General features: G+C 36.2%; 1 protein-coding gene across 1 annotated transcript in view; it reads left to right on the top strand.

Moving 5' to 3' along the window:
- NUP210 (nucleoporin 210) overlaps positions 1 to 27814 on the top strand; it is a 150157-nt gene that overhangs the window by 13721 nt on the left and 108622 nt on the right. The window contains 2 exon segments of the mRNA XM_051983765.1: positions 10846 to 10982; positions 12890 to 13021. Coding sequence (XP_051839725.1) covers positions 10846 to 10982; positions 12890 to 13021 — 269 coding nt within the window.

Raw genomic sequence — 27814 nt, 5'->3', positions numbered from 1 at the left:
ACAGAGAGAAAGAGAAGCTAAATATTTTTAGATTCCGAGTAGTAGCCTTTCCTCTCCCCTCATAATCTTCTTCTCTAGCAGGAATGCTTAATTTTTTTGTGTCACAGACATCTCTGGAAGTTTGGTAAAGCCTACCTACCTCAGAATAATGTTAAATTTTTTAAGGAAATGTTAAATTGCATTTAGAGATTATTGAAAATAAATATGTAATTTTCTTCCCCATTCAAGTTTATGCAGCCCATGAAGTCTTTCTAGGAACTCCTAAGAACTTTTACTCTAGATTTAACATCTTCCTTCTCTGGAAAAGTGTCTCGAGTCTAATCATAAACTCTAGCCTCACTAATAAAGATTTTAGAAACTTCATTGACAAAATTGAGACTTTTTACTTAGAAATTCTCTTCTTCTCATCTCATCTCACTCAGCCACCTTCCCCTGCTTCATTCCTAATCTACATGAAGAGGTGGTCTTTTTCCTCACAAAGATAAATCCATGGGTATGAATCTCCTCTTCTTCCTTCTTCTTCCTTCTTCTTCCTCCTCCTTCTCCTCCTCCTCCTTCCTCCTCCTCCTCCTCCTTCCTCCTCCTCCTCCTTCTCCTCCTCCTCCTCCTTCTTCTTCTTTTTCCTTTTTAACAATTTGTCTCTATTTCCTCTCTATCTCTCTTCTTAATCCTCTGATCTTGTCATTCAACTGAAATTGTTGATTTCTAAAGTTACTAATGATCTCAATTACCAAATCAAATTGCCTTCTCTCAGGTCTCCTTCTTGAACTTTCTGTAGCATTTAACAGCACTGATCACCATCGTGTTGTTGTTGTTTAGTCATCATCAGTTATGTCCAACTTTTTGTGAACAATTTGTGGTTTTCTTGGCAAAGGTACTGGAGAGATTTGCCATTTCCTTCTCCAGCCCATTTTACAGATGACGAAAATGAGGCAAACAAATAGGGTTAAATAATTTGCACAGGATCACACCAATACTAAGTGTATGAGGCCATATTTGCCCTTAAATGTTTCTGACTCCAGGTCTGTTGCTCTATCTACTGTGCCACCTAATTGTCCTCATGCTAAATAGTCTTTCCTTTTTGAGTTTTTGTGACAATGCTATCTCCTGCTCCTATCTGTCTGATGAATTCTCCACATAATACTTTTGGATTCTTTAAATATTTAGTCCTTTTTGCTTGTCTTCATTCATCTTTCACTCAGCTGTCAAATAATTTTTTTTTCTGAAGCATATGTCTGACCATGGCACTTCCCTTGCTCAGTGAGTTGCAATGGCTCCCAATTGTTTCCAGATTCAAATATCAATTCCTCAGTTGGCATTTTAAACTCTTCGTAAACTGGTCCCTATCGACCTTGCTAGAATTCTCAAAAGATTCTCTATATTCTAATAATACTGGCTTATTTGCAATTCCTTCACGCCACTCCATCTCTTACCAATATGCTTGTGCCCTTCTGCCCCCCATTCTTGGAACACTCACTCTTCACTGCTACCTCTTAGTTTTCCTGCTTTTCTTGAAGTCTGAGATTGAATCCCACCTTCAGGAAGCTTTTTGTGGTCCCCCAGCCACCAATGGTTTCTCCTCTTAAACTGAATTTCCTCTACCTATACATATTTTGCATGTCTCTTGTTTTTACATATTTTACATATTGCCTCCCCCATTAGAATATAAACTCATTGAGGGCAAGATCTATTTTTGCATTTTTTTGTATTCCTGTGCTTGACACTGTCTAGCACATAGGAAGCTCATAGTTAATATTTCTTATTAACTAACTTCCATAATTCTGGACACACTGGTGTGACTGGGGCTTTCCTATCAGTAGCAATAGCTTACATTAGGGCTGCACACATCTCTTAGCTGCATTTCTTTTTTATTATTTTCAGTGAATTAGGACAAATTGGCAAACTTCTGCCCTATTAATCCTGTTAATCCACAGCCTAAAAGAGTCTCTGAAAATCAACAGCTTTATCAGAGAGAGCTCTTGCTTTGCTTTTCAGCAAGTACCTAATAGCATGAAGAAAAATATAGTGAGATCAGCTTCCTTAAATGTTTTGTGATAGGATAGGATATTCATATGTATTTCCAATAAGTAATTAAAATTAAACTCTCAGAATCATTGAATTATGCTTAATAGCAGCAGTTCCTGAGTATTGCTTGCTAACTAGCAAAATTTAGAGATTTGAGACTATTACTCTGGTCTTTTGCATTGCAGATTTAGAATGACCTTAGACATTAATTTTAAGGGTTCTTAATATGTAAAAAAAAAAAATGATTGTTGGCTTCCTGTGTAATCAATCCTGTTCTATTTCGTGCACTTAAAAACATTGTTGTGGGAAGTGATCATTGAGTTTCATAGGCTATGAAAGATGTCTGTGACACATAGAAATGCTAAGAGGTCCTTCTTGTTCTGGTCCATCCTTATTTTTTTGGCAGATGGCAAATTTAAGGCATAGTGATTAAGTGAATTACCAGAGATCACACAGGCAGAAGACAACAGGTTGGGGTGTGAACCAAGGTCCTACACTTCATCATTTTAGTGGAAGCTGTTTAGAAGATCTGCAATTTATAAAGTGGGAAAGGTACAAATAAGGAAATAATTTCCCACTTCTTTCAGAAATGTTGAAAGTTAGGCCTTAAAAAAATCTCTTTTTCAATTGTAAAATATGTTGTATCCAATCTCTTTACCTTCAATCCCTAACTACTCCTGCCTCTCCATTGCTATATTTTTTTTAAATCAAATTTGTCCAATGAAAGCATCAACACTTACTATAAATTAGGTTTTGGCTGATTATTTGTAACTTACTTTCTTATCTCCTTTTGCTTTCCTTCTGACTGTGTACTCAATTCAATAAGATTAACTGCTATATCTGGGAAGAATTAACAACCAGCCCCTTCACTGGAAGTGATTCTCCTTTTGGTCCCTGAGAATACCAATTTTCTAGACTAGAACTGATATGATTAACTATACAACTGATGGCTGTGGCACAGAGATGGCTGCTAAATCGCTGAATTAGAATTGGGGAATTTTCTCTAAAGCAACTATGAGTACCTGGAAAATAAAACTTAATTTTATAGCAACAACATTTTGTAAAAGGGTCCTTTGAACTTGTTTTTTTAAGTTGCCATATTTTTCGGAAAACTGGGTCCAGAGCACACAAGAGACCCTGCATGTGTCAAAGATGAAGCTCCCACCATCTGGCATAATTTGTTGTTTGGACCCCGAGCTAGATTCCCTGTGTGTCCTTGGTAAGGCAAGACAGGCATCAGCCAATTTATGCCAACTTGGAAAAATGCTTGTGCAGCTGGGGACCTTTGCAAATAAGTGGACCCTCCTATCTTCACAATCTGTTAGTACCTAAGGGGAAAGAAAGTAGCTTTTGCCATTGTCTTGCTCTTCCCCTCTGGGAAGGGTTATTGCCCCTTTCTCCTTCTATGCCATGCCTCTTCCTGTTTTCCCTGTTCCTTTTGTCTTACTGTCATAAATATACAAACTTCAAAAAGGGCTGTGAACTCTTTGGGTTCCATATGCATGCTCATTTCTCTTGGAAAAAAAAAAAACTGGTTTTCACATAAGTTTCGTAATATTTTGGTTGTCTGTTGACAAATGTATGTTTGAATCATTTTTTAAATGATTCTCAGCAGGCTTTAACATTCATTTCTTCATTTGATTCTCATAGGAGCCCTCTGAAATAATCAGATTAAGGATTTTTTTTAAAATTTATGAGTAACTGAGATTCATGGAGATAAATCTATTGACGACCTTAGATTAAGTAGGCCAAAGTCTCCCATTTTACCCAGGGCCATCTCCAGTTGTCCTGATCTATATCTGACCATTGGCTCCAGATGGCTCTGGAAGGGATGTAAGACCAGTGACTTTGCCCAGCCCTCCCTTGCTATGACACGCAAGCCGATTGGATGTAAGTATCACCTTCCTAATGTCCTGGTCCTCTTAAAGAATGAAGGACAAATAATCTGTGTAATCCTGGGCAAGTCATTTTAACTTTCTTTAATTCCTCCCTCTCTCCCTCCTTCCCTCCTTCCCTCTGTCTCTCATTCCTTCCTTTTCTTCCTCCCTCCCTCTTTCCTTCCTTCCCTCCCTCTTTCCTTCCTTCTCTCCTTCCCTCCCTTCCTTCTGCTTTCCTTCCCTCCCTTCCTCCCTCTTTCCTTCCTTCCTTCCTTCTTCCCTCCCTCCCTCTCTTCCTTTCCTCCTTCCTTCCTCCTTCCCTCCCTCTCTTCCTTCTTCCTTCCTTCCTTCCTTCCTTTCTTCCTTCCTTCCTTCTTTCCTTCCCTCCTTCTTCTTTCCTTAGCTCCTTCCTTCCCTCTTTCCCTAGCTCCTTCCTTCCTCCCTCCCTCCCTCCCTTCCTTTTTTTTTCCTTCCTTCCCTCCTTCCCTCCTTCCTTCCTTCTTCCTTCCTTCCTTCCCTTCCAGCTTATAAACTATGGTGCTGTGGTTTTTGTACACACCCTCTTTCTAACTATACAGAGGAGCTGCCACAACATGCTTAATATTAGACATTTACCATCAAGTTTCCTTCTGGATGTCCCCTAACTTGCACATGCTTCTTTATGCTCAGATATGGCAATTAATTTTAACATTTGGCCATAGAAACTGTAATCAGGAAGGACAATCTACATTTTAAAAATCACTTATTATATTCTAAAGACTAGCTTACATTTATATAGTGCTTTAAAATTAAATATAAGTGAGACATGGATTATCTGGTTTGAGATTATGTAAATACTATTTTATATAGTCCTGAATAGTACAGAGTTTCCCAGGGGTATGTATGTATGCATGCAGGGATGTTTGCATGCATATGTGTTCCCACATATGTCTATTCAGATATAACAATGGTGTGTGCATGTTTACATATAGCTGTAGTTATTCATATAGATATGAAAATAACACATGGACACATTTACATATACACTCATGACCCATGTTAATGTGCAATCCGGAGCAAACTTGCTATGTCAAGTCTCTAAAATAATAAGTTACCCATGAGTTACTGATCTCTGTTAGTTGAGGAAATTCCAATTCTAGAAGTATCCTATATCAATGAGATTACAGGCTAACCCCGCTTTTGTCCTTAATGTACCCATCAATTGAATAAACAAATTTTTGGATTATTATTAAAGGAAGCAATGCAGGTAATATCTCCTTCAAGGACATGTGCCTGTCCTTTTTTTTTTAATCCTAATATTTTATTCCCGTCGTCTTTGAAATGTTTTCTTAAGGGGGAATAAAAACCTTCTGCTTGAATGTTTTCCCTCTGATGGCGTGTAACTTTCAGATGTTGGCTGAGTATAATTTGTTTTCAGTGAGTTTTCAAATATAGATGTTTGATCAATTTTTAAACTTCCCATCAACAGCTCTGGGTGGGTTCACCCTTGTTTGTCTGTCTGCGTGATCAGAGGGATTTGCTTGCAGCTTTTGGGTGCCCCCACCTTCTTTTGAAATGTTTGGCTTCAGTCTTGAACGTTCTCAGGCACATCTATTTTGGTGTGTTTCACACCATAGATTTTAACACCAAGTAATCTTTACAAGTTTTCTTCTTCTTAGAGAATTAATGTTTTATATGAATTTAGAGAACTCAATTTGTCTTCTGCTTGTTACACAGCTGAAGTGAGCTATGCAAATCCAACATGGCACTAAATCTCTTGCAATAAATAAGTGTCTAGATGAAAGGTTCTCAAACTTGTTTGGTTTCTGGGCCCCTCTGCACTCTTAACAATTTTTGATAACCTTAAAGAGTTTTTGTTTGTATGAGTTATATTCTTATATGTTTACGCTCTTAGAAATTAAAACATCTTTTTGTCATCTAATCATTTTCAGTTGCATCTGATTTTGTGACCCACTTGATGTTTTCTTGGCAGAGACACTAGAGTGGATCACTGTTTCCTTCTCCAGCTCATTTTACAGATGAGGAAACTGAGGAAACCAAGATTAAGTCACTTGTCTAGCTAGGAAGTGTCTGAGGTAGAATTCAGGAAGACTCATTTTCCTGACCTTACACTTTGCATCTATCCACTATACCACTTAGCTGCCCCACTAAAACATCTTAGTATTGTGAAAATAATTTTGACTTCACTGACCCCGTGAAAAGATTTTGGGGACTCCTTACAGAACCCTAAGACTACACTTTGAAAACCTTTGCCTGGATAATAACTTCCTATCACCTGGATAATAACTTTCTATCATTTAACTTGAGAGGCAACCTTAGGTAGTAGATGGAGAATTGGTCTTACAGGCAGGAAGATCAACATTTAAATAATTTCTCAGAATACAAGGCCTCGCCAAAGTTTTAAAGCAATTTTAAGCTTTTATATCTTAAAACTGCCCAAAGATATGAGGGCTATCCTATATATCCTTTGTATAATCCCAGAAAAGTCATTTAGGCAAGTGGTTAAGACTTTAAGTTGCAGAACAATGACTGCTTTGTATTGGAAGAAGGACTTTCCTCACCCAGTGTTACCTATAGCTATAAAATAATAATAACAAGCATTTATAGAGTGTTAAAATTTGCAAAGCATTGGAGCTAAAATAGCAGAATAGTGAAAGTTCTCAGCTGAGCTTTCCCATTATTCCCCTCCAAACTACTTTGAAATAACACCTCCAATCAAATTCTGGAGTGGCAGAGCTAACAGAAGGTCAGACTGAGACATTCTTCCAGCCCAAGACAATTTAGGGGAGATTTGTGAAAAAGGAATAGAGGCTGGCCCAGAGACAATTGGATTAAGTGCCAGTGGCCCAGAGTCAATGTGGATTAAGTACCAGTGGGAGGGCCATGAGGTGGTGACAAAAGCAGCAGCAATTAAAGAGCTTTCATGCCAGAGACTATAAAGGGACCACTGATCAGAAAGTGATTATAGGAGACTGTATTAGTAGTAGAAATGGGACTTGATGTTATTTGGCAACTGCATTGCCTATGGCATTTATGGATCATAATTTTAGGGTAGAGAGGTCAAGAGGGAGCAGTAGCCCTAAGGGACAGTATTGCTTTTTGATCACTAGGGGATAGGGATTCTGAGGAATGGAATAATTTCTGTTTTCAAAAGAGCAGCATAACTGAGGAGAGTATCCATTGCAATCCCAAGGGATCAGGGCACTTTCCTGGATAAGGACCAGAATACAGACCAGGAGAGCAAAAATCACACCTCTTCCCAGATCACACCATTTCAGAAGCTCCAAAAATTTCCAGATACTTGAAAAAGCATCATGAAAAAGCCTGAAGTTTAACACAGTTCACTCCTTATCCCTCCCCCAGAAAACAAAACAAAACAAAACAAAAAACCCAAATGTTGGAAACAGTACCCAACTTTAACATAAAGTTCCAAATCAAGAAATAGAGTAGTGGAAATGAGCTAGGGAAAAGGAGCAAACCACAAAAAAGAACTTGACCATAAAAGTCTACTTTGACAATAGAGAAGACCAAGATAGAAACTCAGAAGAAGACAATGAAGTCAGAATAGCTACAAGCATACCTCAAAGACTATTTAATGAAATAGAAGACAATTATATTTTCAAATACAAGAATTCAAGAGAAGCCTAAAAAGATAAACATAAAAGAGAAATCATAAAGGACTCAGTAAGATTAAATTATTTACCTCTTTACATAGGAAGATAATACATGTAATTTCTAAGAACTGTAATCTTTAGGGCAGTTTAGAAGGATTATACAAAGAAAGAAGCTATGAAAGTGAGTTGATTACATTGAGATGATGTAAAAATATGGGTAGTTTGGAAAGAAGAAGGTTTGGGAGAAGCAGGAAGGGAAAGAAAAAATACTGGAAAATATCTGTCAAAAGAGATGTTTAAAGAAAAGCTTTCATAGTGGAAGGAAAAATGGGGGGGGGGGGTTAGGTGGGCAGTATTTAAACTTACTGAAATCTAAATTGGTTTAAAGAGAGAAAAATTATGTGTATATGTACCTATGTATACTCATACATACTCGCTCAATTCATAATAGAACCAAAAGGGAAATAGGGAAAGCAGACAAGGAAAAAAGAGAGTAAAGGGAGCCAGATAAAAGGAGGCAGTAGTCACAGACAAAACAGATTTTAGAAGAACAGGATAAAAAGAGAGAATAGAAGAAAGTAGGATAGATGAGAATATACAGTGATTATAATTATGAGTGTAAATGGGATGAACACTCACATAAAATAAAATTTTGTAGCAAAATGAATTAGAAACCAAAATGATGGGCAGGATCATTTCAGAAAAACCTAGGAAGTTTTGTATGAATATATTTATGCAACATGAAGTGAGCAGAATTACATGCATATTACATATAGTAACAGCAATAAGGATGATCAACTGTGAAAAACTTAGTTACTCTGATTAAGACAATAATCTAAAATAATTTCAGAGGACTTGTGATGAAAAAGAATGCTATTCACCTCCAGAGAACTGAAGATCTCTGAAACAATTTTTAAAACTTTTATTTATTTTCTTGTTTTATACAACAGGGCTAACATGGAAATATATTTTGCATGATTTTACATGTTTGATTGATGTTAAATTGCTTGCCTTCCCAGAGAGGAAGGAGGAAAAATTAGAACTCAATTAAAAAATGGTTAATATCCATGCAATTGAGAAATATTTAGCAAAAAAAGTAAAAATATATTTTTAAAAAAAGAAAAAAGATTTGTAAAGTACTTCACTTTTCGTATTATTGTCTTCTCAATGCCTTCCCTATCCCCCCATCCCAAACTCGAAACAAAACCCAAACCAAACATTTAGCAGGATTCTAGTTATTGGTTTATTGGCAGGTGAATTCGATTTTAATAAAGCTCATTTAAATAAAACCAGAATGTAGCAATAACTGAGAAGCCTGAATTGAATCCATTTCCATTTTATGAAAAGTACATTCTTTTGTTTTGATATAACAATAGATATTCTTCACAATTCAGAAGAAGATGTATAAGCCTTCTTGAGATTTTGTACTTCAAGTGAAGATGGGTCTTCAATGTGTGTATGCAAATTTGTATAGAGACAATAAGAGTTAATCAGGTTTGTTTTATATCCTTTCCACATATGCTATGTTTGGTAATACAAATCCATAGTTTGGAAGAAGTTAAGCATCTCTTTAATTCTTAATAGGATCCACTAAATTGACTGATCACTAGGTCCTCTTGGTAAGAGCAGTTTCTTTTATCTTTTGAAACTCAAAGCAGTGCCAGGCCTAATATTGGTGTCTCTAAATTCTTTTTGGTTACTGTGAGTATCTTATATAATAAGAAGTTACTACGATTCTCCATTTTTGATGATATCTTTGAGATGTAATAGAGTTTAAATTAAAATTCCATCTTTCTATTTGCAAAAATATTTTAGGGATTTAATGAATATTAGATTTCAAACTTCATAAGGGCAGGCTCTTATTTATCATTATACAGAATGTCCCCAAAGTATTAGTGCAATTTTAAGCTTTAGTAGAAAGGAAAAACTTCTTATAAAACTATGAGCAAATTACCCTGGCATGGATTCTGTCAATACAAAGTTATTATTAAATAAAAAAAAAATTAAAAAAAATAAAAAATAAAACTATGAGCATAATTAACCAAATAAATAATGAAGACAAGTCATATGATTATTTCAAGATATTCGTATCTATTAAAACACAATGCTAAGTAATATTTATCTAAAATTCAGTTCAACAATTACATGTAACACATGTCTATTAAATACCTATATACAAGACATAGAGCATTCTCAATTTCTAAGCCAAAATTCTTTTTATTTCATCATATTACATATAAATAGCTTTTTTTTTTTTTTTTAGAAAATCAAATCAGCATTAAAAAAGAGAATATACATACATACAGTAAATGAGGTCATTGTTCAAAGGAATCTCTTAAATTGAAAAATCTCTTTGAAATGTGAATATTCACAACACTAATTTACTGGATTTGGTTTTTTTCCCTACAGATTTGCAAAATTCCCTACCTAACTTTGAGTTGAGCCAAAGGCATTAATGATCACATGACCAGAAACATATTTCTCATAAGTGAAGACAATCCCACTGAGCTAATGAGGCCTCCAAGCTGATATCACAATCTGTAGCATATGTTAGATACCACTGAGGTACATAATCTCATTTCTACTGCTATTCTCATTGTCCTTTGTTTTTTTCACAGAGGCAGCTAACTCCTTAAATAAGGATTCCTACACTTTGTTGTTGTTCTCATGGCCTCCTTGGCAATATGATAGAGCTCCTGAATTCCTTTTCAGAATGTTGTAAAATGCACAAAATAAAATACATAGCATTATAAATACAATTCTCAAAATATCTATAAGTCTTTGGTCTCCAGGTTAAAAAATTCTGCCTTGAAGCATTTTCCCTGTCATTTCTCTTCTTGATGAATAAAATCATAAAATGAGGTCTTTTTTCATATCTATGGCCAGCCTTGTGGTGGCTGTCCTGCCTTCATCACTTCTGCACTGAGACCAAGGACTCAGACTGATCCCAAGGTCCTCCAGAAAGCTAATCCGAACAATACATTTTTGGCGCCCAAGGTGGGGCCCTAGACCTTCCAATTTGACATTCTTTGAACTTTTCAGAGCATACCTATGGTATAAATCCAGGTATACATGTGTCCTCAGCAAAAAATGAAAAGGTGCTCACTGTACCTTCTTTCTCCATTGTCCTAATCATTCTTTGTTAGAATGAAAATTCCTAGAGAGAAGGGATTATTTCATTCTTTTCACTTTAATGAATGAAACTTTTTAAGTGAGACTGGTTTTAGGAGAGCTTCTTGCCTTGGTTATAGATGGTTCCTGGTATAGGAATCTCTGGGTACTGTTACAAGTGGGAACCTTCTTGATGACTTAAAGCCATTTGTTTTCAGGTCATCTACCAGACCAGAAGTAGCCAGTATTGAACCTGTGGATCTGGATGAACGGCAGTGCTCTCAAAAAGCAGTTGTACAGGCCCGCCTATCACAGCCCACCCGCCTCACTAGCATCATCTTTGCAGAAGATATCAGTAAGTCCTTTGTTTATTTCTTTCAGGAGCATTGCCCTTTGGAAAAGAATATATTGTTGGTGTCTTTTTAATTTATATCATAATTATTTCTGGTGTGGGGAAAACACTTCTTTTCATATTAAATCTTCCATCCTTTTCAATGAGAAAAGAAGAATTAGATAAATACAATTCTGACAAAATATAAAATGTTTTGGTACAAATATTTTTACTGATCAGCTGATATGTATCTAGAGTTAGACTCTGGAGAATATATAAGGAGTTTACTGCAGAGTTAAACTGTCTACTCTACTAGAGACCATTGGCTCGGACACAATTTCTGCTAATGTTTTAATGTACCACAGCACACAGTCAATTTAGTAAACATTCGTTAGTCTCTTGCAGTATTCTGTGTCTGTACCAAGTGATGGAGCATAATGCTTTGTTTTAAAGACAGTCTCCTCCTCCCTCCCTCCCTCACACACACTCAGTTCCTATCACAGTATATAGATACTTCATGGACATACTAATTTATAGGCCATCCCAATATCAAGTCTTGCACAGAGGAATGTCTATGAGAATATTTCTGCTGAACTATTGTCCAGCTTTGAGTTTTTCCCATATGTAAATTTTCCCCATACATTTGGTAATTAAGCCCAGACCTTATCTGTATTCTTTCACTTTATCTCCCTCATTGCATGGGACCTTTATTTCTAAGATACTTATTTGGCACGAAAAATATAGCTCAGACCACTTTAGCTCAGAATTATTTCCCAGCATGATGTTACTTCCAGGAAAGTGTCTGCATTATACCCACAACAGTCTTTATTTACTCTCAGCTTCTTATATTGGATGAGTTGAAAATCTGTGGTGATCCATTATATACTTTTAAAGATCATCAAAGACTCCATTCATGAATATAGACAAATTTCCTCTGTTTACTTTAGCTGATGACAAACATTGAAAACAAGCTCATTCTTGGACATTTAACTTTCAAGTATATTTTATTTGAAAAGTTTATACCAATTCAGTTTACCACTTTGAATGAAGAGATTCAGGCAGTTTCCCTGTAGAAGAAATTGCTTTCCAGAGACTGGAGTTAGAAGTTGGCCTTAGTAATGCTATATTCTGACCCCAAGAATTTATTGCTGGAGCACTAGAGCATCGTTTTTAAGGATTGATTTTATAGTGTGGGTCTGATTTCTGGTTTTTAGTGTCATTTAAAAAAATTATGACTGGATAGCCTGGTCTCATAGATAGAGTTCTAGCCTTGGAGACAGGAAAACCTTCAACCTCTGGTACATAACCCCAGACAAGCTACTTAGTTCCTCGGTTCCCTCAGACAATTCTGTTATATTTTAACTTATAGAACAGTTGCTGATATGGTAGGTGGAAGGAATTTTCATACTGGCAGTTTCTATGTCAATTAACTCAAAGATTTGAATTCCTCTCCTCCCGAAGGGCTGGTCCTAAGGTTTATGGGGAGAAAAACACTGCCCTGTGTTTAAGGTTTTGTGGGGGTATGGGCAGAGGGTACCTCTCTGGAGCTAAGTTAGTCTGAATATCTTAAAGAGGAATAAGGTGTTTTGTCATAAGTTAGATTGTAAAAGAACAGAAGTTGATACCATCTCCTGGAGGAGGCACGGTGTCTACCCTCAGAAAGGAGGTTTAAATGTCAGCGTCTGTTTCTTGGCCAGAGCCATTCTAAATCAAGGGAATGAGCTCACTAGACACTTTTCACACTGGTTTAAGTTGTGTTTCCAGGCTTTTCCTTTACCATATTCCTGTCCCCTAAATTTTCTGTGAGCCCATCTCCAGCCCAGATGAGGTCTTTGACCTACCAGCCAATTAGAGAGGAGAAAGGACAAGAAGAGACAGCAAGCATTTCAAACTAAGGGACTGATTGGGCTTGTCTGGGCCATCTCTTTCAGTGACCGGCCAGGTTCTGCGCTGTGATGCTATTGTGGACATCATCCATGGCATTCAGATCGTTTCTACCACCCGAGAACTCTATCTTGAAGATTCTCCCTTGGAACTGAAAATTCAGGCTCTGGATTCTGAAGGTGAGTAGCTTTTTGCATATAATTTGTGTAAAACCTTTTTTTTTTTTTTTTTTGCTGAGGCAATTGGGGTTAAGTGACTTGCCCAGGGTCACATAGTTAGGAAGTGTTAAGTGTCTGAGGCCAGATTTGAACTCAGGTCCTCCTGATTTCAGGGCTGGTACTCTATCCACTCTGCTACCTAGCTGCCCTCAAAACCCTTTTTTGAAAAAATAGTCTTTGAATTACTAGAATAAGTGCTTTCCTTTACCTGCATTTCTCTTTATTATTATAAGAATTTCCAAACTGTTTTTCCCTCATTTACTGAGGGAGGGTTAGGCTTTCCAGAGAAAAATGCTTTTCTCTCTGGCCTCCATTCTCTCAGATGGGATGGGAAGGTCCTTGTTCTCCTTTTCTAAGGTGTAAGTGGCTCGTGGCACCATACTTTCTTTTAAGACTCGATGGCACTGGGAGCAGGACAGTTAAGAAAAGTTTGGTACTCTCTGCCTGACCCCACATGCACCTGCCTCTTATCCCTGTTTGCACATTGGTGGTCAGTGGGCACATGCAAAGGAAGTTAGAAAGTCTTGCCGAATAAAAAAGCAGAAACATTTTCTGATTCAGATCAAGTGACTCACTGTGGCTTTTAAGCCACTGTCCTCCTCTTGACTTTGGGTTGGTATGGCTCTTAGCCAAGACCAGTTTGTTTGTGGCATCCTGTCAAGGTTGTGGAGTCAGAAGCTGTGCCCCTAAAGCTGTAGTTCTACTAGAGAAAGATAAACATTTTGGAAACCTGTCACCTGAAAGTCATACTTTTCCACGTTGCCATGATAGAGTACAGAGTGACAGACGTGATACTGGCTGAGTTCCAGTTAATAAACCAAATTGTCAATATTGAGGCAAGTTTTGCCTCCTAATGTTGTAATATCACTCTTACTTCCTTAACCAAATTCTGTACGTATTTGCATGGTATCATTTCAATCCCCACAGAATTGGCACACTATGCTCCATGAAAAATGACATTGTTCTTGCCCTGTGGTTGAAATCCTGCTTAAACAAGGATTGAGATCAGCAGGTATATTTCCTTTACCCTTCCTGGTCTGTGAACATATGCTGCTTTAATGCATATATGCATACATATACATATACAAATATGTGCATCCATATATTTTTCCATCTGTATCATATATGTACATATACTGTATGTAACATAGAAAATATAAATCGATAACTGTATTTCGACATAATTAGTGTCCTTTGTAATCCTATGCATTTTGTTTTATGTATTTAAAACATTATTTTTGTGAAGAGCCTCCTAGACTTCAACAGACTGTTCAAAGCATCCACACTCAAAAAAAGGTAAACAACCCATGAAGCATGGAGAAATAGCTTAGTGTACATAGAGAACCAATCTTGAAGTCATGAGACCTTGGATTCTAATCTTGATTCTGACAGATAGTTTCCATAAAACCCTGTAACCTCAGTTAGCTCTCCAATAAATCATAATGAAGTTGCTGATCTGCATTAATGGAGGAAGTTTCCCAACTGGAAGCTTTCCCTCATCAATGAATTTGCAGTTTTGGACTCATCCCATCCCCCAAAAAAGTTAGAATCAAACATCAAGTCAGAAATTTAAGAAAAATATAAGAAACATTTGATCTTGAAAGAGAGTAATATGTTACATTATTATTGTATAGTTTTATATATTTTAGCTTCTGAACTTTCAGATCCTTCAGTATTCATCTCAGGTTTATTTCAGCCCACACACTGCCTCTTCATCTTTTGAAACAGTCACTTCCACCATGCTTTAGATCACATATTCTGCATTGTCTCCTAATTGTTGTTTTACTTCCCTAGCCATTAATTTATTTATTCACCAGACATTTGCTAATCATCTGCTGGATGTAATGAATAGCATGTGCTAGGTACTGGAAACAATACAGGCTGTCTCCAAACTCTTGTTGCAGTTTTAAGTCATTAAAGTTGTAGACCTAGAATGATTCCAGTAGTTCGACCGACTAATTCACAGCTTTGCCAATAGCATATTAATGTACTTATTTTCCCACATCCCCTCCAAGATTTGTCATTTCCTTTTCTGCTATCTTAGTCAACATGATGTCGATCTTAGAGTTGTTTTTATTTGCGGTTTTTTTAAATTTCTAGTGATTTAGAGCATTTTTAAGTGTCTTGATAGCTTTGAATTTTTTTTTCCTGAAAACTGGTTGTTTATGTCCATTGCTAATTTATCTACTGGGGAATGGCTCTTATTTTGATCAATTTGGTTCAATTCTCTCTATAGTTGAGAAATGAAAACTTGGTGAAAGAAATTGCTGCCAAGATTTTTTCCCAGTTTCCTGCCTTTTTAATTTAATTTAGTTGCACTGATTTTTTGGTATAAAAACTTTAAAGTATTAAGTAATCAAAATTATCCATTTTATCCCTGCAAATTTTTCTATATCTTGTTTGATTATGAATTCTTCCCCATCCATAAATCTGATATGTAATTTCTTCCAGGTCCACTTATTTGCTTATGATTTCATCCTTTATATCTAAATCATATACTCTTTTTGAGCTTATCTTAATATATAATGTGAAATATTGATCTGTGCCTAGTTTTGATCAGACTACTTTCTATTTTTCCCAGCAATATTTATCAGACAGTCAATTCTTGCCCCAATAGCTGTGATCTTTGTGTTTATCAGGCACTGGGTTGCTATGTTCATTTGTTTCTTGCTGTATTCCATTGATCAAGCACGCTGATTCTTTTTCAGAACCAAAATATTTTGATGATTCCCAATTAATATAGTTTAAGAACTGATGCTGCTAGCATCAGTTTTTATTGATTCCCTTGATATTCTTGACATTTTCTTCCTCCAGATCAATTTTATTATTTTTTCTAACTCTATAAAATAATTCTTTCATAATTTGATTGGCATGGCACTGAATAAGTAAATTAATTTAGTATAATCATTTAAGTTATATTCTTAGTCCACTCAAAAGCAATTAATATTTTTCCAATTATTTAGATCTATTTTTCTTTGTGTGAAAAGTTTTATAATCGTATTCATATAGTTTTTTTGTGTGTGTTGTTAGATAGACTCGCAGGTATTTTATACTGGTTGCTGTTATTTTAAATTGAACTTTTCTTTCTATCTCTTGCTGAATTTTGTTTGTAATATATAGAAATGTTGATAATTCGTGTGGATTTATTTTATATCCTGCAACTTTCCTGAAGCTGCTAATTATTTCAATTCCTTTTTTAGTTGACTCTCTCAGTTACTCTAAGTAAACAATCATATCTGGAAAGGATGATAGTTTTGTTTCTTCATTACTTATGCATATTTCTTCAATTTCTTTTTCTTGTCTTATTGCTATAGTTAGCATTTCTGGTACAATATTGAATAGTGGTGATAATGGGTATCTTGCTTCATCTCTCATCCTTTCAGACATTTAGTTTGTCCCCATTACATATCATCTTTTGATTTTAGATAGGTACTACTTAGCATTATGTTTTAATAGGTACGAATACCTTGAAATAATCATATGACTTTTGTCTTTGATATTGATTTGGTTAATTATGCTTATAGTTTTATGAGAAGCTTATCCTTTCTACTAAAGCTTAGAAATGCACTAATACTTTGGGGGCACTCTGTATAATGATAAATAAGAGCCTGCCTTTATGAAGTTTGCAAGCTAATATTCATTAAACCCTTAAAAGAAAAATCTCTTTCATGCTATCCAGCTGTGCTAGGGACACGCTGATTTCTATAGAGTTGATTTGTCCTAGAAAGGTATGTGATTTCAAAGGTCCAGTAATGGGGATTAATTGTTAATTTAAATTTTACTTTGGTCCAGTCCTTAACAAAATTTGGCACCAAATTGCAACCTAAGGGCCTGTAATCAAGGGGCAACCTTTTTATTCTTAAGCAATTTGTTTATATAAACAAAAGATAATTGCAGCTTTGTTTCTTGTTCTTTCCTGCTAGGAGGGCTTATTACTGGTCAGTAGATAAAGGACAGAGGCCCCTTGTCTGTAACTTGGCTAGGATTTTATCTGTTTTAGCTCAATTAAAGCTAGAGTTTCCTTCCTAAGGACAGAACTGACCCTCTGTCCTCTTGGAGGGTTATTATCTGAATTTTGATATATCTAGATAACTGCTACCATGTAAAGACTTAAAAAAAAAAAAAACAGATCTTTGATTTCATCATTGTGGGGAGCTCTCAGTAAAGAGCAGCACCGGCTCTGAAACTTTAAGTCAGACAGTTGCCAGAGGCACCCGGTCTCCCATAGTTTGTTACTGTCAGAGGCAGGATATAAATTTGAGACTTAGTAATGCAGAAGCCAGTTCTCTATCCACTGCACAATGTTTCCCCCTGAAGAAGATAATTCCAAAAGATGAAATAACGTTTTCCTGTCCAGAATTTTGAATTAGTAACTTTGTTGAACCAGGGGGCTTCCCCATGCCTCATCAGCTTCTCAAAGATTGTACCAAAGATCTTGCCAAGGTGGAATCACTTTGAGTTAGTTAGAGTGATGCAGGATTCACATGCTATCCAAAGGTCAGCCTAGATGAGTTGAGAGGCTCATTACCAGAAAGCTGGCTGCCAGGTAATGATTTAATTTTGTGTTTTAGCTGTAGCAAACCGTGAAAACTGTCTGCTAAGGCAAGATAGTTGGGTTTAGTCATGTTAATGAAGCATAGTACATTGATTCTGAAGCCAGGGGACTTGAGTTCATATCCTGACTTTGATACTTTCTTCAAGACATTGGGCGGGTCATTTAACTTCCATGAATCTCAATTTATTTATCCGGAAAGTGATATTATATTAGATGGTCTCTGAGTTCTCCCCCAGCTCTTGATCAGTGATTCCCATGACTGATCTTTTGAAGTTGTTTTGTTGTCATATTGTAAGATTTTGTCGAAATATTGTAAGATTATAAATTAATTTAGGATGCTGCTCAAGATATCAGGAACTGTGTTTTGTGAATCAATCTACCAATATCAATTTTCAGTTGGAAAAAGCTTCCATAGTTTTTGATGTATTTTAGTGAGATTTGGAATGTAGACAGAAATTACAAAAATAAATGTGTTTTACAAATTTATGGTTTATTTCCATCACACAATTTTTATTACACAATTTTAATTGCATTTATGAACTATAATGATGCCTTTTAATTTTTCAGTGGCTGCACTAAATGGTTTATAAAACCATGTGACTAAAAATCCCTGGACCAGCATGCCTAAACATGGTGGCTGCTGCTGGTCATATCATCTGTCTGCTATTTTTCTTTCTGTTCACAAGCATCAAGGATTATTTGAAGTTGTCTTTGATATTATCTTTAAAAAATTACATGGGAAACTTTTATTACTTTGGTTTTTATTTTCAGGCTGCTTATATAACAAAATGAAGGGCCTTCTATTCTCCTTTTGCCCTTTTAACTCAGTAAACTCCCAAAGGAAAGTTTTCTTACCTGGATTTCTGCCAATACTCCTTTGGTTAATTTTCCATTACCACTACCTGAGACAAAAAGGGGGAAATTTTTCTTCTGGAGACTGTACCCCCAATTTTATGGCCTTTGCCTTGTTTCTGTGCTACTCCCAGAGCTGGTGCACCCTTACTGTATCCTTCCTTAGCCCAATTGGTCCATCTTGGAAGCCCCTCCCTCCCCATCAGCTTCAAAGTCACATTTCAGTCTGAGACTATTACATAGTGTCTTAAATATACATTCTTAATATGTTAAAGCCAGCCACTAATCCCAACCTTAGGAATGCTGAAGTATTATAATCCCTCCATATTATTTCCTATGTATAAGACTACACAATTACATTCTATAGCTTCTGTCTTCTCCCTTATATGGGGTCAGCCATCACCCAGCAGTCACTATATGAGTGGAAGGTATGGTTAACACAACAGAGTCAGACCCACAGATTTAGAACTGTAAGGGATCTTGGAAATTACCTAGTATAACCCCTTCATTTTACAGACAAGGACACTGAAGCTCAGAGAGATTAAATGATTTGTTTGAAGTCACACAGCTAGTAAGAGACAGGGCTTGAGTTTGAACCTATTACCTCTCACTCCAAACCCATCACTCTTTTTTTTTTTTTTTTTTTAAATAATTTTTGTTGATAGAACCCATGCCTGGGTAATTTTTTTTACAACATTATCCCTTGCATTCACTTCTGTTCCGATTTTTCCCCTCCCTCCCTCCACCCCCTCCCTCAGATAGCAAGCAATCCTTTACATGTTGAATAGGTTACAGTATATCTTGGATACAATATATGTGTGCAGAACTGAACAGTTTTCTTGTTGCACAGGGAGAATTGAATTCAGAAGGTAGAAATAATCCAGGAAGAAAAACAAAAATGCAAGCAGTTTATATTCATCTCCCAGTGTTCTTTCTTTGGGTGTAGCTGCTTCTGCCCATCTTTGATCAATTGAAACTGAATTAGCTCTCTTTATCGAAGAGATCCACTTCCATCAGAATACATCCTCAAACAGTATCATTGTTGAGGTATATAATGATCTCCTGCAAACCCATCACTCTTTACAGCATACCAGATATACTACAGTAAGATGATAAATTAGTTATATTTGTAGATGGCTAAGAGTGAACTTTCTTTTACTTTCCATTTTATAGTTTTTTTTTTAATGTCCTGGAATCTTTAATTTAGTTCCATAGTAAAATCCCTTATATTTAGGAATTAAAAAGGATCTTTAAGTTAATGGATCTAGTCCAGTCCAAATAATGGCTTTTAAAAGATTCCCAATCAGTAATTGTCTGGCCTAATTATCTCATGAAAATCTTTTTGACTTGTTAAGTTATTTCAAGTGTATATTTTTGTGATACCATTTGGAATTTTCTTGGTAAAGATCCTGGAGTGATTTGCCATTTCTTTTCCAGCTTATTTTTACAGATGAGGAAACTAGGGTTTAGTGATTCATCCAGGATCACAGAGGTCATCTGAGGTTAGTTTTGAAATGTATTTCTGACTACAGGTCCAACACTCTTATCTACTATGCTACTGGACTAGACCAAATCAAGGGAATTGGATTCCTATAATATGCAAAGGTACCTTCCTGGGTTACAGAAAGGAATATGACTTTTTGTCTCTGTGATTCTTGCCAAATCCTGAGACTTCTAGATGAATAAGAGGTTTCTTGGTTTAAATAGGAGCAGCTCAATAGACAAATTATTGTTTGGAGTTTTGGTATGCTAAGATAAAAAGTGATGTTATCCCAGGAGGCATCTAGGTACATAGTAGATAGAACCCTGGTTGGAATCAGGGAAATCAACATTTGAATCCTGCCTTAGACACTTACTGGCTATATCTATAAGCTCTGATGCTCTTTGCATAGATGAGATGACTCTGGTATATTTTCCTCCCCACTTTTTTGTTTTGTCTTTTGGGAAGTAAGTTATATTGTTCTGTTACTGTCAATTTGTGCAAATCAGTGTGGTCTATTTAAAATTGAAAGTACTTTTTATCTAAAGTTCTATTGACTTAGCATTCTCCTACCAGATTGGAAACTATTTATGCTTTTGATAGGGAATTTGGCCAAAGGAATCTTTTAAGAAGGTATAGAAACAGTAAGATGTCATTGTGCTTATTTTTCTCTTTTTCATCTATAGTATAATGAGAAGTCATTTCCTGTCACCATTTCCCACTTCTAAAGCTTCCCTTGCTATTTGATAAGGGAACATATGATAAGAGCTAGCCACAAATAATGAGATTTCTTTTATTGAGCCATTGGTGATTATTTTATTATCTAATCACATGATTAGAAAATCCATTCTTATCAGAAAGAACACACAACTGAAGAAATATGGCTTTGGCTCTTCTTTCAGAGAAACAGAAGCAAGTTTAGGTTGGGATCATAATTCCCTCAAAAATAAGATGACATTTCAAACTCTTGTGCCAGCAGGATTTTTCTGTGCTTGATCAGGCTCAGTCAGTGAGGAGTAATGCAGCTCCACTGGGTATTTGTCTTACCAGAATCTCACATTTCTAGGTGTGGGAGAATGGATGGGCTGCAATTTAAAGAAAGATTAGCTTTGTTTAACTTAGAGCAAGAGGGTAGAATTAGGAATAATAGAAAAGTTGCAAAGAGGCATTTTTTTTAACAGAAAAGTTTACACTTGATATGTATAAATATTTCCTAATGGTTTGTTCATTATTGTTGTTGTTGAGTTGTTTTTCAGTCATGTCCTACTCTTTATGATCCTGATTTGGGGTTTTCTTATCAGTCTAGGTCAGCACCATCTTTGTTCTTCCAGCCATTGGTTGCAATAGTGTGGTTTATCTAGTAAATAGAATGCTTGCCCAAGAGTTGTTACCATGGGATATGAAATGCCAGAATTGTAAGGGCTATCAGAGCACTTTAGAGCTGGAAAGGATGTTAGAGAGCATTCAGTCAGGGATTCTTATTCATTTTTTGTTTCATGAACTCCTTTAGCAGACTAATGAAGACTGTGAATCCCTTCTCAGAATAATGTTTTTAGGTGCAGAGCGTAATTTAGGATTATAAGAGAAGCCAATTATATTGAAATTTAATTATCAATTTTTTTAAAAGTTCATGAATTGAGAATCTCTTATTTGAACCCTGTTATTTCACAAAAACAGAAACCAAGAGGAATGGTATTTCTTGTGATGCTATCTCATTCTACAAGCAGGTAAAGAAGGATAGTGCAAAGAGAATTGAATGATTCCTCAGGGATTTTCCAGAAATACATACACGGTGGCAGTTTGAGTGACCTTCAAATCATTAAAGTGGTTAAAATGTCCTTATTTTCTCAATCTTTAAAATGGGAGAGTGAGGACTGAAATCCATCCACCATTCTCTACCTGCCCATGGGTTAGGAATTGTTTGATTTGAGAAGGATGTATAGTGGAAAGAAAGTAGAGAGGAAATGACTACTGTTGTCCTTCTTTCTTCCCCTGCCTTCTTCTCTTCTTCTTCTTTTTCTTCTTTTTCCTCCTCTTCCTCCTTCTTCTTCCTTTCTCTTTCCCCCTCTCATTTCTTTCTGCCTTTCCCTCTCCCATTTCTCTCTCTCTCTCTCTCTCTCTCTCTCTCTCTCTTCTCTCTCTCTCTCTCTCTCTCTCTCCTATTTCTCTCCATCTTTCTCTCTTCTCTGTTCCTCTCTCTTCCTCTCTCCTTTTCTCTCTCTCTCTTTCTCTCTTCTCTCTCTCTATTCTTTCTGCTCTCTCCTTGCTCTGTCCCGCTTCTGTCATTCAGCTTAAAACATGAAGCAGAAAAAGAACTTAATTAGTTTTCCAGCTTGGAAAGGTCTGCTGGGTCTTGCATTAGACATCTGAAATTGTAAATATGCCTCCCACTGATACATAGCTCAGATTTAAGTAAAGACATTTCACAATAGAACCTTTCAAAGTTAAGAGCTTAATAATAAAGACTAGAGGAAAAGGAAAGGTGAGTCAAAATTTTCTTTTGGCAGCCATACTGACCACTTGTTCATAATGTTCTTTGACTCTTCAGCTGATAATATTATATTAACTGCCAAATCTAGTGGCCTTTTTCTCACTCTTTATCCTTTTTGATTTCTCTGTAGTATTTAGCATTAGTGATCAGAATTTCCTCCTGGATACCTTCTGTTCTCTGGGTTTTTATGCTCCTGATATCTCCTGATTTTCATTTTCCCTGTCTGCCTGTTCCTTCTCAGTCTCCTTTGCTGGCTCATCACATCATACTCCTTAACTGTGGATATTTCCCAATGATCTACCATGGACCTTCTTTCTCTCTCTCTCTCTCTTCTCTGTTCCTCTCTCTTCCTCTCTCCTTTTCTCTCTCTCTCTCTCTCTCTCTCTCTTCTCTCTCTCTCTCTCTCTTTCTCTCTCTCTCTCTCTATTCTTTCTGCTCTCTCCTTGCTCTGTCCCGCTTCTGTCATTCAGCTTAAAACATGAAGCAGAAAAAGAACTTAATTAGTTTTCCAGCTTGGAAAGGTCTGCTGGGTCTTGCATTAGACATCTGAAATTGTAAATATGCCTCCCACTGATACATAGCTCAGATTTAAGTAAAGACATTTCACAATAGAACCTTTCAAAGTTAAGAGCTTAATAATAAAGACTAGAGGAAAAGGAAAGGTGAGTCAAAATTTTCTTTTGGCAGCCATACTGACCACTTGTTCATAATGTTCTTTGACTCTTCAGCTGATAATATTATATTAACTGCCAAATCTAGTGGCCTTTTTCTCACTCTTTATCCTTTTTGATTTCTCTGTAGTATTTAGCATTAGTGATCAGAATTTCCTCCTGGATACCTTCTGTTCTCTGGGTTTTTATGCTCCTGATATCTCCTGATTTTCATTTTCCCTGTCTGCCTGTTCCTTCTCAGTCTCCTTTGCTGGCTCATCACATCATACTCCTTAACTGTGGATATTTCCCAATGATCTACCATGGACCTTCTTTCTCTTCTCTCTTTCTCTCTGTCTCTCTCTCTCTCTCTCTCTCTCTCTCTCTCTCTCTCTCTCTCTCTCTCTTTGTCTCTCTCTGTCTCTCTGTCTCTCTCTTCTTTCAGTGACCTCATCAGCTCTATACAGGTGACTCCCTTATTTAGGCATCTAACCCCAGCTTCCCTTAGGTTTCAGTGCTTTATCACCAATTGTGTAATAAATACTATTTCTATTCTATTATTACTACCCAGTAAACTCCAATAGTTCTCTATTTCTTTTAGAATAAAATATAACCTACTCTGTTTGGTTTTTAAATGGTTTCATGGTCTGTCCCTAACATCTCTTTCCAGCCTTATTATACACTATTTATCTTTCTACACTCTATCTGGCTGCCACATTTTCCATCCCTGTGTCTTTGCTCTGATTGCTCATCTCTAATGCTCAGATTACTTTCTCTTCTATTTTCCTCCTCAGAAAATCCCTCTTACTTCACAATATGATTGAAGTACTACAAGGCCTCTCCTGATCCCCCACCTGCCATTGGCCTTTCTCCCTATCTATACTGTATTATATTTATATACTTTTACATTCTTGTATGTATAATATATGCACATATTGTCTCTCTATATAAAAGAGAGACATTGTTTTATTCATTGTATTTCGATTCCTAGTGTGTAATATGGTACCTGAAATATAGGAGATGTTTAATAAATGATTATTGATTACTGGATCTGTTGAATTACATTCCTCTTATAAGAGGCTAGAGAAGAGAGAACAATCTATAACCAGAGGAACAATATGAATAAGTCATGATGGAAGGAGCAAATGGGGACCTGGCTTGGCTAGACACAAAGATGTATATTGAGGAGAAAAAAGGAGGTGGTAAAAATAAAGTTTCAGGGACATTTCGGGGGGCTTGAATGCCAGACCAAGGAGCTAGAATTTTATTCCCTAAGGAGTAAGTTCTAGAAAAGGATAGTCGCATGATCAGAGTTGTGCCTGAGGAAGATGAATCTGGCAAAATGAGTAGGTTAGATTTGAGAAATGATTTTACTAGTGAATTTTCAGCAGATGTGCAGTCTGTGTATGTGGTAAAGTAGAAAGATTGTTGCATTTGTAGTCAGAAGTCCTGAGTTCAAATTCAAAATAAGCCATCTATTTGACCTTCTCTGAGCATCAGCTTCTTCATCAGTAAAATTTGAAAGTTGAAGTTGATGTGCTCTAAGGTCCCTTCCAATCTTCAACTTATGATCCCATGGATGCTTTGGGCAAAACCCCAAACATTTCTTCTCTACATCTCTGAATTCCCTCAGTATCAATTATTCTAGTGGAATAATACAATTTCTTCCACTATTACTGGATAGCACTTAAGTGCCTTTCCCTTGAATCCACTTCTGATTCTTGGTTTCTCTCAAATAACAGTAAAAAAAAAAAAAAAAAAACCCAGAAAAATCTCATCGCTCTCTTCCTATTTATGCCAATTATGACTTCAATAGTGATTCCACAAACCTCTTTAGGATAAGACTGTCTCTTCTTTCATTGCTAAGGCTGATTTCCTTTGGAGAAAAACACCAGATTTGCTGGACATATCCTGTGATCAACTCCTTTCTTGCTGCCTCCAAACACAACCGAATATCCCCATTCTTTTTTTTTTTCTGTGTTCCAACCAAATTTTATTTATGAATGCTGAAATTTGAACTTCACATAATTTTTACATCATGACATTTTTTTTAATCTATTAAAATGATTCTTAGCTCACAGATATATTAGATTTGGCCTTTTGACTGTAGTTTGCTGATCACAGGCCTTGATTATTCCCCTTCCCTAGAATGTACTAGTTCTTCACCTTTGCCTTCTATCCTTTCAAAGCACTTTAGATGCTATCTCTAATAGGAAGCTACATATATCCTCCATTCTTGAAAAATAATCTTTCACTTGATCTGTTGCCTATGCTGTCATCTAATAACTCTCTTCTTCTCAACTAACTTGTTTTTAAAAATTTCATTAATTCTTTTATTTTTTCTGGTTATACAGAACTTTTAAACTACACATTTCTTTATGAATCATGTTAGGAGAGAAAAATCAGAACAAAAGGGAAAATGCACAAGAAAAAAAACAAATGGAAAAAAGTGGACAAAACATGTACTGACTTAAATTCAAATTCCATAGTTCTCATTTACATATGCTATTTTCTATCTAGTTTATTTGGATTTTAGCTAATTTCTTTGAGAAAGCTGTCTACATGAAGTGACTATTTTCTCTATTCACTTGCTTTTAAGCCTTTTGTATTGTTTTCAGAATTCATAATTGAATTGAAACTGCCTTTTCCAAGTTACCTATGATCCTTTGTTTTCCAATTCTAATGACCTTTTATAAGTACTCATTCTTCTGACCTCTCTGCAGAGTTGATACTGTTAATCACTTTCTTCTCTTGGATAACCTCTCCCCTTTAGTTTTTTGTGAAACATCTTTCCTAGTTTCTTTTTTCTTATTTGACCCTTCTTTTCTGAATCTTCATCCAGGCCATGCACCCTAATTATGAGTCTTTCCAAAGGTTCTATCCTGCGTCTTTTTGTTTCCATGCTATCTCTCTTGATCTTCTTAGTTTCCATAGGTCCAGTTATCATAGCTACACACAATTATCAGATCTGTAATCCAGCTCCAGTTTCTCTCCTGAGCTTCACTGCCATGTATCACCAACCACTTTTTGAACATATTGAACCACTCGGTCTGTTTTTTCTCTAGCCTTTGTTTCTTCTAGATTTCCCTCTTAAACCATTTGGGAACATCCTAATGTGGTTCTGTATTCTGTTGGGAATCCAAAAGATCCTCTATCTTATCAGTTGTCAATTCATTTTCCTTTGTCTTATCTATATCTATATTCATTTAGCTGATCTGAGGACCATATTTCTTTTTGTTATTAATATCTTTCCTGTTAATTAACTGCTTGTATTCAAGGTCTTTAACTGAGTTTCTTTCTTAATGAGATCTTTTGTAATTTGTCTAATTTTCGTTTATATTCCCTTATTGCTTACTTTCTTACTCCATCTCTTTGGAAAGAGGTGTAGTCAGGAGCTGAATGAGCTTCAATTCTGTCTTTGTTCCAAGTGGTTTCTGAGGATACAGAACTGGGCACAGTTGCAAGCCAGTTCCTTCCCTCCCCCCTTTTTTTTCAGGCCTAATAGGGCTACCTATACATTTATTCCCTGTTCCACTTCCCTCTGTTCTTCAGTTCTGATTGAGCATTGTTGCAACCCAACACACTGCCTTATCCAAACTAAACTTTTGTCTTTTGGCTTTCTATGGCATAAGGAAAAAGTGAGGCAGAATTGAGTTGTCTTGCAATCTTCTGGGTCAGCTTGTATATCCTTTTTTTATAACTTTTTATTTACAAGTTATATGCATGGGTAATTTTTCAGCATTGACCCTTGCAAAACCTTCTGTTCCAGTTTTTCCCCTCCTTCTCCCATCCCCTTCCCCAGATGGCAGGTAGACCCAGACATGTTAAATATGTTAAAGTATAAGTTAAATACAATTTATGTATACATATCCATACAGTTATTTTGCTGCACAAGAAGAATCGGACTTTGAAATAAGGTAAAATTAACCTGAGAAGAAAATCCAAAAGCAAGTGGATAAAAACAGAGGGATTGGAAATGCTGTGTAGTGGTTCACACTCATTTCCCAGAGTTCTTTTGCTGGGTGTAACTGGTTCTATTCATTATTGAACAAATGGAACTGATTAGTTTCATCTCATTGTTGAAAAGAGCCACGCCCATCAGAATTGATCATCGTATAGTATTGTTGTTGAAGTATATAATGAACCTCCTGGTCCTACTTATTTCACTCAGCATCAGTTAATGTACAGCTTGTATATCCTTGCCAGATTATGGTGATCTATGAGGAAAGGGCTGCTGAATTAGGGATTATTAGTCTTTTGTGCTGTTAGTTCATTGAGTTATTTCATTTAGTTTTTAAGCGTTCTAGACTGTAATGACAACTGAAATAGCTTTAATTTTTGCCCCCAAATCCTGTTTTGAAGAGGATTATAGAAAAGTGTCCAATCCTTCTTCTTGATCATGGAATTCAGAAGTAATTCCCAATTACTAACAAGAGACCACCATACTCTTGATCACCCAGGTTTACAACCTCATGCTCATTCTTAATTTCTATACATATCCAACCTATTGTCAAATCTTGTTTTTTTTTTTTAACCCTTTATAGGGAACATCTCTCACTAACATATTTTTCTCTCCACTCAACCGCTCACACAAGATACTACCCTGACAAGGGTCCTCATTACCTCTCATTGAACCTATTGTGTTAGCCTTCTAAGTTGTCTTTTTGTCTCAAATCTTTCCTTGTTCTAATCCATCCTTCACTCAGTTGCCAATGTGAATTTCCCA

Source organism: Antechinus flavipes, chromosome 1 (assembly GCF_016432865.1).
Source record: "Antechinus flavipes isolate AdamAnt ecotype Samford, QLD, Australia chromosome 1, AdamAnt_v2, whole genome shotgun sequence".
NCBI lineage: Eukaryota > Metazoa > Chordata > Mammalia > Dasyuromorphia > Dasyuridae > Antechinus > Antechinus flavipes.
Note: the sequence above shows the minus strand (reverse complement) of the source record. Positions and strands in the feature narration are given on the sequence as shown.